Source organism: Haplochromis burtoni, unplaced genomic scaffold (assembly GCF_018398535.1).
Source record: "Haplochromis burtoni strain Fernald_Lab_line unplaced genomic scaffold, NCSU_Asbu1 Contig_275, whole genome shotgun sequence".
Lineage (NCBI taxonomy): Eukaryota > Metazoa > Chordata > Actinopteri > Cichliformes > Cichlidae > Haplochromis > Haplochromis burtoni.
Window position 1 is genome coordinate 183,975 of NW_024582636.1, and position 16,152 is coordinate 200,126.

General features: G+C 38.3%; 1 protein-coding gene across 2 annotated transcripts; it reads right to left on the bottom strand.

The window, feature by feature from the left end:
- Nucleotides 1-361: 361 nt before the first annotated feature.
- On the bottom strand, nt 362-14,374 carry stam2 (signal transducing adaptor molecule (SH3 domain and ITAM motif) 2). 2 transcript variants are annotated; one of them, XM_042227662.1, is made up of 14 exons: nt 14,214-14,374; nt 12,110-12,194; nt 11,882-11,957; nt 11,363-11,458; nt 11,019-11,165; nt 8,568-8,634; nt 8,123-8,321; nt 7,164-7,258; nt 6,965-7,047; nt 6,793-6,880; nt 6,619-6,673; nt 6,344-6,491; nt 4,334-4,512; nt 362-2,633 (listed from the first exon to the last, which is right to left on the bottom strand). In XM_042227662.1, exons 1-14 carry the CDS (start codon nt 14,251-14,253, stop codon nt 2,441-2,443), a joined length of 1,551 nt encoding a protein of 516 aa, XP_042083596.1. In that variant the 5' UTR covers nt 14,254-14,374; the 3' UTR covers nt 362-2,440. The 2 variants fall into 2 exon arrangements, with proteins under 2 accessions (XP_042083596.1, XP_005940136.1); XM_005940074.3 differs by having other exon boundaries at nt 362-2,636.
- Nucleotides 14,375-16,152: the final 1,778 nt, after the last annotated feature.

Below are 16,152 nucleotides of genomic sequence, written 5' to 3' on the forward strand. Positions count from 1 at the left end.
ACGTATCCTGGAAGAGCAGGCAAGAATCTGACTTTGCAACTGAAGAACAGTTTTACCTGCACTTTGCTACCTATAACCATCTCTAGCATTCACATAACCTCCAGTGTATCCAATAGAAAGAAAAAAAGAAGCTATAAAAAGGCCAAGTGCAATTAATAAATCATGTCTTCTGGGTAGAGCATATTATTGGATTGTACATGTCATGCAGATGGGGATGTGTGCAGGGAATAGCAGAGGCTAATTACTGTAGGTGGACAGTTTCTATTTTAATCACCCTTCTCTTAATTGTACAAATGTAATTACTTCAACAGCTTCAGAGGAATCGGCGCTAAAAGAACAAAATCAACTTCCACACACGCAGTTTCTCTTATTTCAAAGTATATTTATTGAAGAATATTATACAGTTTGCTCTGTTACAAAAGCAGTTTTAAAATCCTGGATGACACAACGTTTCCTGGGATATTTCAAATATAAACAATTATACACTTCCAGAGGATTCAGAGACAGAAGTCGCTTCCCAACGTTGTGTTTGATTTCTACAGAAGAACAAGGCATTCAGTGGTAAAATAAAATGTTTACAAAGCTAAGGTGCAATGCCAAAGTCACTGACAAATCCAGATATTTTACATCTAATATACACTGCCTTTAACATTAGAGGTGCTTAACAGAAATTGAGTTCTGGCTAAAGTTAGAAGTGTGGAGTTACTGCAGCAGCCCAAAAGACTGTATGAGAGCTTTTAATTTAAGTGGAGGGAAAAACATCTATTTCTTCAGTTTGACTAAAGATTTTTTTGTGTATTTAAAAAAAATGTTGTCGTTTACATTTTGCCAAGAAAATAAAAGTAAAAGCAGAAGCCCAGTAAAAATAATTACCCACTTTTTTCATGTCTCCACATATATATCAAAGTACAGGCAATGCTGATGACAATTATGACGTTTTAGTACATACACATTAAAGAATGTGCTGTGGATTTGCATAAAACATAGAAGAGACAGAATGATGTTAGAACCATGAAGAGATGCAGCATTTTACCAGACTACCAAACCCATTCAGACGTTTATCTATTATCCATTCACCCAAACCTTTGAAAATCAGTGTCGCTTTACATTGACAACGAACCTCTTTTTGGGAAAGTACTCAAACACACACAAACATGGAGAAAAAACAAATGTGCACACACACACATACACATAATTAAATATGTCAAATGTAATCATAGAATGCACAAGGCAAAGAGTCTATGGGAACGTCATTTCTGAATTATTTACAATGTTAACATATCTGACAATTGAGAAATAGAGTTTGCACTTCTAAATTCTGTTAGAGACACTGATCAGCTACAGCGTTGGTGGCTGGTGATGAGAACAGTGAAATGGGAGATCTGGCCTTTTAAGTACCTGCACATGTTTGTGCTGAAGAGAGCACCTGAGCTGGAACTCACGAATTCAGTCTTTGCAGATGAATAAACTACATCAGCTGAGTGTTGCAATCAAGATGATGATCAGGATAAACGGCTCATACCTTCATATGAACCCACTTGCAGACTTAAACAAGAAAAACAAACAAACCAGTAACTGTTCCATTTTCCTTGCCTACATTACAACATATGATTGTATTTTTATTCACATTTACTCTACATGCTTGCAGGCTGTTTAATTTTTTTGCTGGCTTTCTCAGCGATCCCTCTCAGGAAAGAGATTTTGATAGCCACACTTGTGCACAAGACTTGGAAGCTGCTTGCATTTTACTCTCAGAGCTACAAGGAATACTTTACTCGATTTTATTCCAACTTGAGCACGTTATCGCATCGTTGATGTATCAGGCTTTAAGGGCTGCCAAAATGCTGCGTCTGCAGACAAGGTTGTGTGAACAGATCATAAACAAAGAAGAAAATAACATTTTATCTCATCTAGGCTAGTGTGGACTAATCCTCTTTAACCAATAAGAAGACTCGCAGTTCAATTCAGAAACAGCATGGTGTTGATGTATTATTTGTAATATGCTAATTTCCTAAACAAATTAGACAATGACGGCTTGTTGCATGGTCCTGTACAGCAAAACCAACTCTTCTTCGCGCCGACTGATGATGTTTGAGAAAACCAGCGTTGCTTTGAGTCACCCATGATAAACGAGGAGACTAAGAAAACTGTCGGTGCCGTGTTAAGCCTCACATACAGTAGCCGAGTTTTGACTTGGATGCATAGCAGACCTGCGTTACATACACGCATCAGTTATTTCAGCTTTCCAGGGGGTGTCCTGTTCAGCTTGACAGGCACAAAAAAAACTAAACAAAACAAAAAACAAAAATAAAAAGCCAAAGGAATTTTCCTAAAGCAATAACCTGACACACACATGCGTGCTAGGTAAACCAAATGAACACACAACTAGCAACTGAAATATCTGAAGGGTGTATCTTCTCAGGTCTGCCCTGTGTTAGTTTTACAGAAGAGGCTGCTGATAATATGCTGCCTGCTGCTGCTGCTGCTGAGGAGCCTGGTGAGGGGGAGCTGCTACAGGATAGGCCACAGGAGGCATGCTGGAGTTGTGGTAGGCTGACATATCCATGGTCATGCCTGCCTGAGGTGGGTAAGGAGCTCCTGTGGCTTGGCTCATGTACGCAGCGTTCAAACCACTGCTGTGAAATAAATCCACAAGTGACATTTAGGTCAACAAATTCATGAATCTATCATTTCAATACATCCTCTAGAGAAATATGCTTGGTAGGTAATATGATTTTGTTAGTAGTGATCAAATTCGGTTTTCTAAAAGAGTGTTTCCATAGGAACAATACATTGGTGTGAAAAAGTGTTTTTCCTCTTCCTGATTTCCTGTTTTTATTTGTGTATTTGTCACACTTAAATGTTTCAGATCATCAAACAAATTTAAATATTAGATAAAGATAACACAAGTAAACACAAAATGCAGTTTCTAAATTAAAGTGTTTATGAACACCCAGGCCTGATTGCTGCTACACCTTTCCTCAATGAAGAAATCACTTAAATAGGACCTGCCCGATCAAAGCGGAGTAGACCAAAAGATCCTCAAAAGCTAGACATCATGCCACGATCCAATAAGAACAACATAATCTCAGTCTACAAAAGGTTACAGAGACATTTCTAAAGCTGTGGGACTCCAGCAAACCACAGTGAGAGTCATTATCCACAAATTGCGAAAACATGGAACAGCGGTGAAACTTCCCAGGAGGCACCGGCTGACCAAAATTACCCCAAGAGCGCAGTGACGACTCAGCCAAGAGATCACAGCAGACCCCTGAACAACATCCAAAGAACTGCATGCCTGCAAGTTCACGACTCCACCATAATAAAGAGACTGGGCAAAAATGGCCTGCAAACCACTGCTGCGCCAAAGGAACCTCAAGGCTCGTCTCAGTTTTGACAGAAAAGAAAGTCTTGGGGATTTTGATGATCCCCAAGAATTCTAGTAAAATACTCCGTTGACTGGCGAGACAAAAGATGAACTTTGTGGAAGGTGTGTGTCCCGTTACATCTGGCGTGAAAGTAATACAGCATTTCAGAAAAGGAACATCATACAGTAAAATATGGAGGTGGTAGTGTCATGTCTGGGGCTGTTTAGTGCCTCAGGACCTGGAAGACTAGAAAACACCCTGAAGAGAATGTTCAGCCATCTGTTTGTGATCTCAGGCTGAAGCTCACTTGGGTTCTGCAGCAGGACAATGACCCAAAACAAACCAGCAAGCCCACCTCTGCATGGCTTACGAAAACAAAATGAAGACTTGGATTTAGGTCCAGATTTAAGTCCTCACCTGAATCTGATTGAGATGCTGTGGCATGACCTCAAATACGTGGTTGATGCTGAATTACAACAATTTCGCAAAGATGAATGGGCTAAAATTTCTCCATGGGGCTGTAAAACCGCTAAGGGTGGCCCAACCCGTTATTAGGATTAGGGGACAATCACTTTTTCACACAGGGTCATCATAACTTTGTTTTTTTCCCCCCTTAACAATAAACACCATCATTTAGAAACTCCATTGTGTTTACTTATGTTATCTTTGTTTAAATTTAAATTTGTTTGATGATCTGAAACATTTAAGTGTGACAAACATACAAGAGAAAGGAAATCAGGAAGAGGGCAAACTCTTCTTCACACCACTGTATATTTATGAGAGAAGAAAAGCGTATCACAAGTTTTTGTTATTTTCCCTTGTGATGTGACGGCTATGTCAGTGACAATTACACTGTTCATTATGATGTACAAATTAAAATGTTTTTGGTGATTTGGAGACACATCAAGTGATTAAAAATCTGACTTTCAACGTCCTTGTTAAAAGGGCGGAGGTGTTATTCTTACCTCATGTAGGGCGGCTGAGCAGTTTGGCTGTTGGGTAAGGTGTTGGGTGGAGCTGAGACATTTGGCGGTAGTGAGTGTAGAGGTCCAGGCTGGTCGCTGGGCAGATTGTAGGGCTGTGCAGAGGGGATCTGAGGCATGGATGGGGGAAGATAAGGGGGTGCCGCTGGTCCAAGGTAGCCCTGAGAAGAGCAGGAGAGGAGCCTGCTGATAAGTGAATGCACTGAAAGGATGTAATAGAGTTTGGCAGTGAACTTATTTCCCAGTAAATATAGAACAGAGCCAGAAAAACTGGTTGACCACTCCCAGCAGGTGCTGCTTGGTTTGTTTTGGCGTTTATACTGACCTGTTACTACACCTATGCTGCAGCTGCCGGCACGCTACGATACTGCGGTCCTAGTATTTATTAGTGAATATTTAACAGTTTATAAATTGTAACATCCAAATCTAAGTCACCAGACATGAGGAAGGTAAATTAGGAGAAGGGTTGCTCACAATGCATTCATATCTACATGTAAATTATATTTTCCAGTTTTATCTTGTGTTGGTAACTCATTTGCACTGGCCACCTCCCGACTGTCACAGTGCTAACAGTTCTCCCTTTGCCTATTTAGTATAACACGTGGTTAATATGGGTAGCTTATTTTTTAAATAAACAGCTAGTTCTCGCAATATGCTTACTGTAGAGTTAGTAGTGTTAGTGTGATGGGTATAAAGCAGTCTTGTAACACATTCCTATTGCTCTGGTTGCATTTTGTTTAAACAGACAGCTGAGAAATTGGCATGAGTTAGTCCTCGACTAGCCCTGTTTAAGTCAACTTGTAGTCATTTAGATCTTTCAGACCACTAACCCCCCCCCAAAAGAAAAATAAAATCCTTCATGTTATATAAACTGATGCTGTGTTGTTTTTGCTCCAACCAAAACCTATAGCAGTGTGATTATGGGACATCTGTACCTAGCAATCTGTATAAGCTACTTGAAATGAATGCAAACAAATTACAAATGAAGAGAACTGCGCAAGAATTGTAATAATCCAAATCTCTATGATGACAATTTCCTTATCTTTTGAATTTATTTAAGACATATAATGAAGCTATTTTTAGTTTCACCACCCTTTAAGCTCTAGTTGGAGACTGCTACATCCAGAAACTACAACCTTCATTGTCTGAGATGCTACAAACATCCTCAGTCAGTAGCAGGTCACCAGCAGCTGCCCCAAATAATGAGATTTGGTGAGCTATGTTACACAAATAGCCAGCCTCTAGAGAAACGTGCACCAACAGAGATATTCAAAGAACAAATACCAATAATATAAAAAACAGTTATACAATTACAAATTAAATAATATTGGAAAACAGTTGAGTTTACGTAATCTTCAGACAGAAGATCTGCTGTGTTCAGTCTTTATTCAGCATACAGAAATGATGCTGATAAAACACTCGTTTTAAATGATTAACATTTTCAGAATTTTTTGTCATTTTAAATTTTTGTTTTTAACCAAGTCCCCGTTACTGCAGGTGCAATAAAATCCTGACAGTTGGAAAAAGGAAAATAATAAGTTGCAAGGAGCTCTGGTTTTTGCCTGCTATGCGAAGTGGACAGTTTTCTAAATCTCCAGGGAAAGACTGTGACATTAATCACCACCAAGAAAACAGCATCTGCTGAGAAAGCTCCGGCAGCCTGTGACGCTCTCCAGGGAAGAAAAAAAAAAAAATGCTGACTGAATATCAAGCCATCAGGACTAGTCTAAGATTAGTAACTAGTTTAGAGGCAAAACATGTGTGAATGAGACATGTTAGAAACATCCTTAAAACATGTATGATTGAGCTCTGCGTCCTGCTAATTCTCCATATGTTTACATATGCAAACAATATTTTGCCAACAGCCATTATTTATTTTTTCTATTCGGCTTGCTATCTAAACATCACGGATGTATACAAGGTTTCAGCTTCGACGTCATTTACGACTGAGAGTCACTCTTAGCAATCAGAGCCACGTAAGACTATTCTGACCTGCATGCCCACAGCAGAGCTGGCTGGAGGATACTGTGACTGCATCTTGGAGTAGGCCGAGTAGTATGGAGCCTCATTCATGAGCTTGTTGTAAAGCTCCAGTGCCTCCAAAACCTTCACATTCAACTCTGATAACTCTGAGTGATTCCTGCAACACACACAAACAAGCATTAGTCCCAAGTACTGGATGAAGAACCTTTTGCATTTGCTGTGCATATCGTGATTATGATCAATCTGATTAATAATAGAGAAATGTTATATAATTAACACATTACCTGTCAATCTCCTGCAGCTTCTCATCAATCAGTGGGTTCATCTGTGCACATGCACCTGTTTACATCCACGGAGAGAAAAGGAGAAATGAGGTTAGAAAGCAAAAGCACGGCTCACACTGACTGCAGCTGACAGCGACAGTTTGACTAGATTTAGAGTGGCATTAAAGTTTTTACCCTCCAGCTGGATCAGCTCTAGGGAGTCAGGAGTGGAATCTGCAGGATCTGTATTCTGCAGCAGTGCCAGCGTTCGGTCCATCTTCGTCTGCAGAAAGACGTGAACGGATACGTGTTGGTAAAATAACAGAGATGGATTTGCAAATGAAGAATCGCTGAGGAAATGTGCTACCTCGTCAATGAAGACGGGCTCAGGCTCTATTTTGGTTTCCAGGCTTGTCTCTTCTGGAGTTGCCGGGTTATCAACATAAGTAACTATGAAAGAAAAAGTTCAATTACATTAGCAGCTCTAGAAATAATTTGATTAGAAATAAAATCAATATGCTCAACAGGAGGTGCAAACAAGAGTCTGTCCTTAAGGAGCTACCAACCTGGCTCTGGCTCTGCATTCAGATTAGTTGTGACAAAGTTGGAGGGGAAAAGCCCAACTCCTCTGTGGTTCTCTCCTTTCCACCAGTTTGGATCACTGTAAACGGAAACATAAAACCAAAGTCAAGGAGCAGCTGAGAGAAAGCCATACTTAGCGTCTGGCTAAGCTTCATACCAGTCAGAACCATTACAACAAGAAGTCTAAAAATTCTCGCCCTGATGTGGTCTTTGGCAGCTCTAGAAAAGGCGGTTATGGTGAGTTTTCAGAGCTCTTGGTATGAAAAAGTATTTTGACGTTTGCCTAGTTTTACTTGCAGAACAGAGTTTACAGATCATTTAAGTCCTAAAAATAATATCTCATATTAAAAATATTCATACTTCTGGATGAATCTCCAACAGGCAAACAAACCTTGTAACATTATTATCACTGACAGATGTTACTATTGCACTGCATGTACTTTGAACCACACTGATTAAATTTCTGTTTCAAAACAATTAATGAGCATGGAGGAGTGGTTACCGCCATGTCATAATAACTTATCAAAGGTTAGTTTTTGACATCAGATCATTTCATTTATATATTATTTTTATATTTTATTTAGACATTACATCAATTTTTGGGTTATTACTGAAATTACAAGGCAGGGATGGTATTTATATTCAACATCCATGAAGATATAGCAACATGACTGTCTGATCTTAAAGGTCGTGCATACTCTGGGACTTTCAATGGTAAAGTATAGATCAAAGCTAATGACTGAATGCGCCCTCTAACCTGACAGACCTGTCCCCTTCTCTGGATAATGAACATTTTCAGTTTTAGCTACGTAAACAACTCATCTGCAGTAAACTCATTTTTGCACATCCAGATCTTCATTCGATGTCGGTAAAACGGTGCTATCTATTGGTTGGGAGGATATAGCAGAGCTGATTCATGACAGGAAGTGTTATAAAATATTACCTGTCATCCAACACTAGGATAAGTTCTCCAGCTTTGAAGGTCAGCTCGTTGTCTTCAGCTGCTTCAAAGTCGTACAGCGCACGCACCTTCCGAGCCTCCTGCCCCCCACCGCCATTAGTATAGTTTGGAGGGTCAGAGGTCATGGTCATGGGGCGTGTCTCTGCCTGCTGCTTCTGCTCCTGTAAGGACAGCTCGATAGCTGAAGAAAATAAACAAGAGAAGTGGAAATGAAGAAAGGGTATTTAGCACAGACAGACTTGGCACACATTCCAGATTCATTTAATTTTCAAAATGCAAATGGCTCTAAGGCAGGTGCTCCAATCACATTTTCAGCCACGGAGAATCAATTTAAAGGCTTTCACATGTATTTTTATCAGATTACTTTCTATGAAATCTGTGTAGAGCTTTTGGATTTTAAAAAATGAATGGAATACACTAACTTTACCTTTGGCAAGATCATCATCATCCACTGGTTTGCTTGCAGTTGATGGGTTGGCCTTTGTGCTGGAACCCTGTGGTCAGTATAGAAAGACAAGGTCAGATCAGAGTGTAGAATAAGTGCACCTGAGGGAGAATGAAGCACAAAGACTTTAAATGAAAAACCAAAATGTTTTTAAAAACACGGTGCCACCTGGAGTTCATGCTGGGTATCACATATTGTTCAGAAATGTGTCTCTAGCCTTTAGACACAAATACTCCCAGGAGCAGTCTCGTTAATTATTTTATGTCCAGAAGCTAAACAATAGAAACGGGAAAAATGAAAACCGGTTCATTACAGCTTGAGTTTGTGCGGCCAAATCCAAACTGACAATAAGTAAATAAATAAACAGGTAAACGCTGCCACAGCTTGAGTCACGCTGCCTGCTGCTTTTTTCCCCTTAGCTGACAGAGATTAAATGTCATACCTGCTGCCACATGAGCCACCTGCTCTCCACTGAGGCACATTTGCCAGCCTATCCCGAAAAAGGAAATGCAGCGCACCACCATCAGAGCCAAATGGAGCACAGCCAGTGATAACAAAGCCAGGATGAGAAAGCAAATAAAATCGAAGGGATTTTAGACTACTGATATTAGGGCTGCAGCTATCAACTACTTCAGTATGTTTCATCCATGAAGAACAACAAAAAACAAACCCTTTGTATTTACGTGTCATACTCAATTTTATTTTTTAAAGAAAACATTTTCCTAAATGCAAAGATATATCTAAATAATCTCAAGTAGAGTCAAAGCCATAACATTTACCTTTACTCTGTCTTCCTCAAAGGCTTTATGAGTTTGTGTACATATGTTTCTGCTTGTTTACGTTTGCAGTGAATGAGAGTTTGTGTCTGTAAGCCTTTAGAGGAGAATGTGGTGGCTTCTATGAAGAGAAGTGAGCATATCAGCATTCTGATGTTTGCCCTCTGCTTTGTTGCACAGTTTTTGAGCTCCTGAAAACAAGACGTTATGATGGTGTAGACGTTAATATTAACAATAATTCACTGTCCAACCTAACAACCCTCAAGATCAGTGGCTCAGAGTTTTACTGGGCCATGTATATTTTTATTGGCTTGGGAAAAAAGATGTAATTTTTCTTCTTTTTTTTAAAATATTAAGGCAATTTAATTGAGACAGTATTTTTATATCATCTCAAAAATTGTATGAAAATCTTGATAAATAATAAACATGGTCTAGTACACCTCATGTCCCCCTTTAGACTCACCCCTGTAAAATGGGCCGTTGCTCAGCAAGCTGTATAATTTAAACATGTTTCAGACTAAGTTAACAGTTCCACTGCATGTGCTCGTCGCAGTGTGTAAACAGACTCTGGCTCCACATTAAACTGCACCAGCTTCATCATCACTGCTGCTGTTGTGTTATCAGTGTGCGTGCGCTTAATATCAAACTTTTTATTCACACGCTGCTCCTTAAAAAGGTTTGTATTGCAGGTCTGCTTGTAGTCTTATGGCGTTTCCATTGTAACAATGGTGCGCCACAGAGCCGTGCCTTAAACCAACCATCGAAGCAAAGAATGTGTGGAGAATTTTTTTTCATCAAATTATTCGAAATACTTAAATCAGCGCAGCCCTAACTCACATCACTGTCATTCGTTGTTTATTATTTAATGCTCTGAGTTGTCTATTGTGCGGAAAAGGATGTGTTGCACATTTACGTTTCTACTGAAGGCTACAATAGTTATCCCCTGAGTGGCAGCTTTATTAGAATTAGTCTTCAAGTATGTCAGATGCTTTATGAGAAACTGATGTCAAAGTCCAGTTTTATCTGTGGCACATACAGATTTGTTGTGTAACAAAAAACACACACACATTAAGCAGCAGAACAGAAACTAGAAAACAGCTCTTACCATTACCAAGTCAGACTCTATGACATAAACCTCCAAAGAATTATGTGAAATATGTGAAGAGGAAATTCCACTCTAAGCTCCTCTCATATATACACTCTCCAAAACAGACAAACTCCACCCAGCCTGAACCTTCACAATCACTACACTAGCCTGAGGTCAAATCATGGCTACAATTCCAGCCTCAGCACGCTAGTGAACCCTACTGGATGTGGGATGTATATTACTAGCTTAAAAGAAGAAACTATTTCCAAGTAGAAAAAAAGAAGGTAGATTGTGTGGTCACTATAAAACACAATGTAAAATGTTTATATTGTGATGTGAAATATTGTTTAACAGAACATCAGCTTATGTAAAATCTGATACTTTACAAAAAGAGGCCTTTATTTATACTGCAAATACAGTATACTTACACTTTGTTTATCTGTTATACTGGCATCAAGTATGACAAAGAATTATAAAATAAAAACTCAGGTGCAGCTGCTGCAAAGTAAAGACTGTATAAGACTTCTAAATGACTTTGTTACATTTCTCAGAATCATCATGTCAATATACCTGTGAGGATGGGGATGGGAAGCTGACACCCTCCTCTTTCAGAGACTTGATGGTGGCCCCAATCAGGCTCAACTGTGGATCTTTCTGAAAGTCCTCTGCCCACTCAACCATCAGAGCCTTTAGCTTTTCACATACCTTAGGGTGTGCCTAAAGAAGACATGAAAACAAACAGCTATGGAGTCTGGCATTGGTTAAGATTTTAACTGTAACATTAAACTTAAAGTTCCTCTGAGTTTGAAGGACTACATGGACAAGAAATTCTCTGGATAAGATTCCACCCCCAAAAAAGGAAGAAAAAAAAAAAAGAAAAAAAAAAGAAACGCAAACCAGGTAAGTTTTCATACCTTGTTAAGAATGCTCTTCACTTCACTGGAAAACTCCCTTGAGCAGATTTCCAGGTGGAATATTTTGCCACAGTTTGATACACAAGCACCCAGCAACTGCAAGCCAAGACAGTGAAATAAGTATCGCAGTAAAAAGACAGCCACTCATTATTTACAGCACATTTTAACAGCAGGTGAGTTTAGAGGTGGGATTTGATGACAACAGTCTGAAATTATCTCAATAATTTAAAGACAGAAATCTAAGAATAGAGCAGGTCATGTGACAGTATTAGCTCACAATGACTCAGACAAACAGGTCTCACAGTCCTCATTTCATTTAAATAATACTGGCGTGGAAAGGGTCTTCTTTCCTGTATCCTTTTAAAGGAAATGGGTTTGCAGCCCAAATGCCAGTAAACTGTACTTCTAACCCCAAAACTAGAGAGGTGTTTGACCCAATCTATTGATTTATTAAACATTTGCAGTTATTTGTGATGCCATTTTTATACAATAAATTAAATAGTAAAGCAACAAACTTACATTAAGAGCCTGCATCGCCACATGAGGCACTTTGTGGTTGACTCTCTTCATAATGGATCTTAAGCTGTCCTTTGGTCTGCAACAGAAGGGAACACAGTCTGTGGATTGAGGGTACTGCTGATGTCGTCAAGTATGAAACACTTTCAAATTAAGTGTCCGGGGCCACTGGGCTGCTCAAATCAAAATGTGCCATTAATTTTCAACGGAAGATGGCACTTTCAAGCTTACCCATTGGCTGTTGTTCCAATCTTATCACAGATGTCCATGATAAGTGCCCAGTCATCTGTTGTGTTGTTTTCATTGGTTGCCTTCTCTGGAAATATGTAAAATGCAGATTTAGTGCATATGCTCCAGTGAGAAAATAACTCCAATGGCATTGTGGGTGCTTATCTCCAAAGAAAATGTGGGAAGACATGCCAAATGCATGGTGTAATATAAAAATGAGCCGCAAGCCCTTAACTGGCACATTGTACATCTAATTTATGTTATACTGTCACCTATCGAACTCAAAATGAGTGTGGAAGAGTTCTATAAGCCAACTACATGTTGCTGTTTTTATTGTGCAACCTGTTCCTAATGGCCTATTGTGACAAGACACTTAGAAATCCCATGTAAATATTTAAGTACTTTAAACTGTGACCCGTTCAGCAGCTGACAAGCTAAAAGAAAAGCCTCATTAACAACTGAACTGCATTATCTTCTGAGTTAAAAGAAAAATCACAACATAAACCATATTGATCTCTACGATATTGATGTTAAGTCGTGTTCTGACATGCAAAGTGACCTGCCACTGTTTCATAATATGCTGGTAGCAAATTACTTGTATGACGTTTCCGACTCATAGTGTCACTCCCATGACTCTCTAGTGCAATAGTGCTCTATTGTATGGTCATACAAGGACTATAGTGTTGCACAGTCAGATAAAGTTGTTCAGCCAGGAAGTGTCTATGAAAATTTACATAGGATAAGCCTAGGAAAACACATAGGATAGCTGACAAATTAAAGGGAAACACGATATAAAATGTCTTAGAAAGGTGCTGGGTCATTAGAAAGGCTTGGCATGGATTTTCCAAGACTCTAGACCTCAACTACAGGAAAACAACACCCTTTAAAAATAAATAAATAAATAACATACATATCCCTTTATTTTATGTTTAAAAAATGGTGGTAGAAAGTGAGGTTTAACACACTGGTCCAAAATCTTCCATAAATGTTCAACTGGGTTAGGAGCTCATGAGTGTGAAGTCCATATTATTTAACTCATATACCTTATAGATAACCCGTTTGTCATGTGGGAAGAGACTATTCATCAGAACAGGAAGGTCATAGGACATCAGCGATTATTGCGAACAACTTACATTTGTTTTCACTGACAGTTCTCGCTAAAGGGACACCCTGACCCAAACAATGCCAGCAGAAGACTGCCACAATATGTTAAATCAGCAGGATTATCGCCATGCTGGGGTGAAACATTCAGAGTTTTCCTTTAATTTTACACCCATCTGAATACAGACAGATAACAACCAAACCCGAAAGGCCAGAGAGTGATTGATTAATTAGACTTGACCAAGCTTTTCTAATTAATCATCAGCCGGAGAGAAAAAAAGGTTTCAACAATTGTAATCATTAATGACTCATTACTATATTATTTTCACATTTAACTATCCAATGACGTATCAACTCCAAATACTGAAAACAGGCATCACTAACAATTGCAGCCCACGGACACATCTTCAATCCACTTCTTTTTTTGTCTAACCAATACACCAATATGTAAACCTCATTTAGTTTCTACATAAAACAAAGGAAAACACCAAATCCTCCCAAGTGAAACGTCAAGTGAACCGCAATGGGGATTTCACCGTTTTCGAGCATCAACAAAGTATACGCTTCAACGAAAACAGAAAAAAAGATAAAGGAGATTTAAACGAATGGTATTTGTGTGATAAAGTAGATAAAACTAGAACCATAAACGTATTTTGAGTTGATTTGGGATCAGCTGATCTTGTAATGGCGGTTATCCTGTGAGTTTATATGAATCACCAAGTTTTTTTTTTTCTTACAAAGCAATCGCTGATACTAACAAATGAACTGGAAACTTAATAAAAGAGGTCGACAACACATCAATATGTCAGGTACAAACTAGCAAAGGCTAGCAGGACTGGTATATGGTGTTGTAACAAAAATTGGCAGCCCTAAAGTAACTTATCACGTAGCGCTAGCGAATAAACAACTCGAGCTAAGCTAGCATTAGCCTCTAGTGTGACTGGCCCTATCGTTAGCTTCTGGCTGTGACACACTCAAAGGGCCAAAGAGACAACAATTCACTTACCAACATCTTGGTCAAATGGATTTTGGGAAAATAAAGGCATGTTAACTATTTATAAAGAGGCAGACTTTGTGATGAAAAAAAGTACGTGCGTTCTTCAGGCTAAACCTAAACAAATATCGCTTCCTCGTCCATCTAACTCTCACCAGTTGCTCTTCCGGAAATTTGGCTGTCTCCAATAATGCCTGTTTACAAAAAATAAAAATAAGAAATAAAAATACTAAGCAACTGAGTCTGTAGCACCTTTTCCTTTAATTGTGTTATTTATTTTATTTTATTTTTTTACATTTTTACTTAGTGGAAATATAGCGCTGTGGCATTACATATACTTAAGCAATTAAGGGTGACACCTTTTTTATGGTTAAAGAGAAACACTGGCATCTAGTGGGGTAATAATGGATGTGGGCTCAGCATTGTTGCCCCAATGATACATCCACAAAGTATTAGCTTTTAGGTAAATAAATTATTATATATCACCACAATTTTTCTACACGGGTCCTCATATTTATTTAAAAATTCAGCACTGCAGTGGTCCTTAGCAAAAAGGGGAAACTGGTATTTTTAAGAGTCACTGTGGTGAAACGTTATTATCTGGGCATTACCTTCAGGCATTTCTTTTTAATGCAGATTTCACTAGCATCAAAAACCAAAATCATCTTCTTGTACAGTCAATTGTGACTCTTCAGTTTCAATGACAGTGACATAGAATTCTTTAAAAGTGCAGAAGCCATCATAAGAGCCGTTTTATTGTAGAGTATGGTTCCCTAAAGCATAAGCACAGGTGTCTATCTAGATGTAGTTCAGGTCAGTTTAACCTCTTAAGAATGGAATAGAACACAATATAAAAGAATGGAATAAAAAAATAGTTTATTGCTACTGAAAATGGTAAAATGCATTAAGTGGTTGGTGGAGTATTTTTTTACACAACTAATTAAAAAAAATAGCTAAATATTACAAAGAATAAATATATGTAAAAAGCATAGGTGTATATACAAAGCTGGTATATACAAAGTTAAAATTAAATAAAAACTTGGTATTGTAGTAGTGTCATGAAAAATGTATTTCAAAATGACAAATTTGACAAGAACGATTTTGAAAGTTACACAAGAGCTATGTTGATTTTGTATGTTGATTTAGAGTCCAAATGACCTTGGGGAAGAATCTGCTCATGAGTCTGGTGATCTGTGTTTTGAATGACCTATTATTAGTGGGGGCAACAGGTCAAACAGATGAGGAATAGAGAATTGAGGAACTAACTTGAATTTGATGATATATTTTGGCTGTGGATCTGTTAGTGTGTATTTGTGGTGTTTGCCAAGCGCAATAAGCAAAAATCATTGTTGGGCTTGTTTGTAGATTTGACCATTATCAGTTTCACAATCAATTGCTTGGTTGTTTGTGAGAAAATTACTTGCCATTTTTAAAGCAACTTAGTTTCCCCGGTTCTTAAAAGCTGGCCCAACTCTATTATTAGGTTTCTGACTGCTGGTGAAACGTTCAGTATTCCTGAAAATAAGTAATAGAATAGAATAGGCCTTTACTGTCCTTGTACATATACAAAGAAGCTGTGGTAATTATGTTCAAAGAAATAAATGCATAAAACAATAAATAAATAAATGTATGTAAGAATAAGTACGCAAGTAAATAAAAATAAATATAAAGTAAATAAAAATAAAGTAAATAAGATTAAATCAAATCAGAAGGAGAACAATAAACTGGGGATTTATTAAAGGTTGAATACACTGAGAAGCAATAAATAAATAAATAAATATTTTAAACATTGGGTCCTCCATAACGATACTTTCATTGCTGATTAGCAATTCCAAGTCAGAACAATCAAATATTCTGTGCCACTTATTTGCCGCAGAAAATTATTCATTATTTAGAAAACGAATAAGGCAATGTGAAGAAACACAAACCGGGCCCCTGAAACAGGGTGACA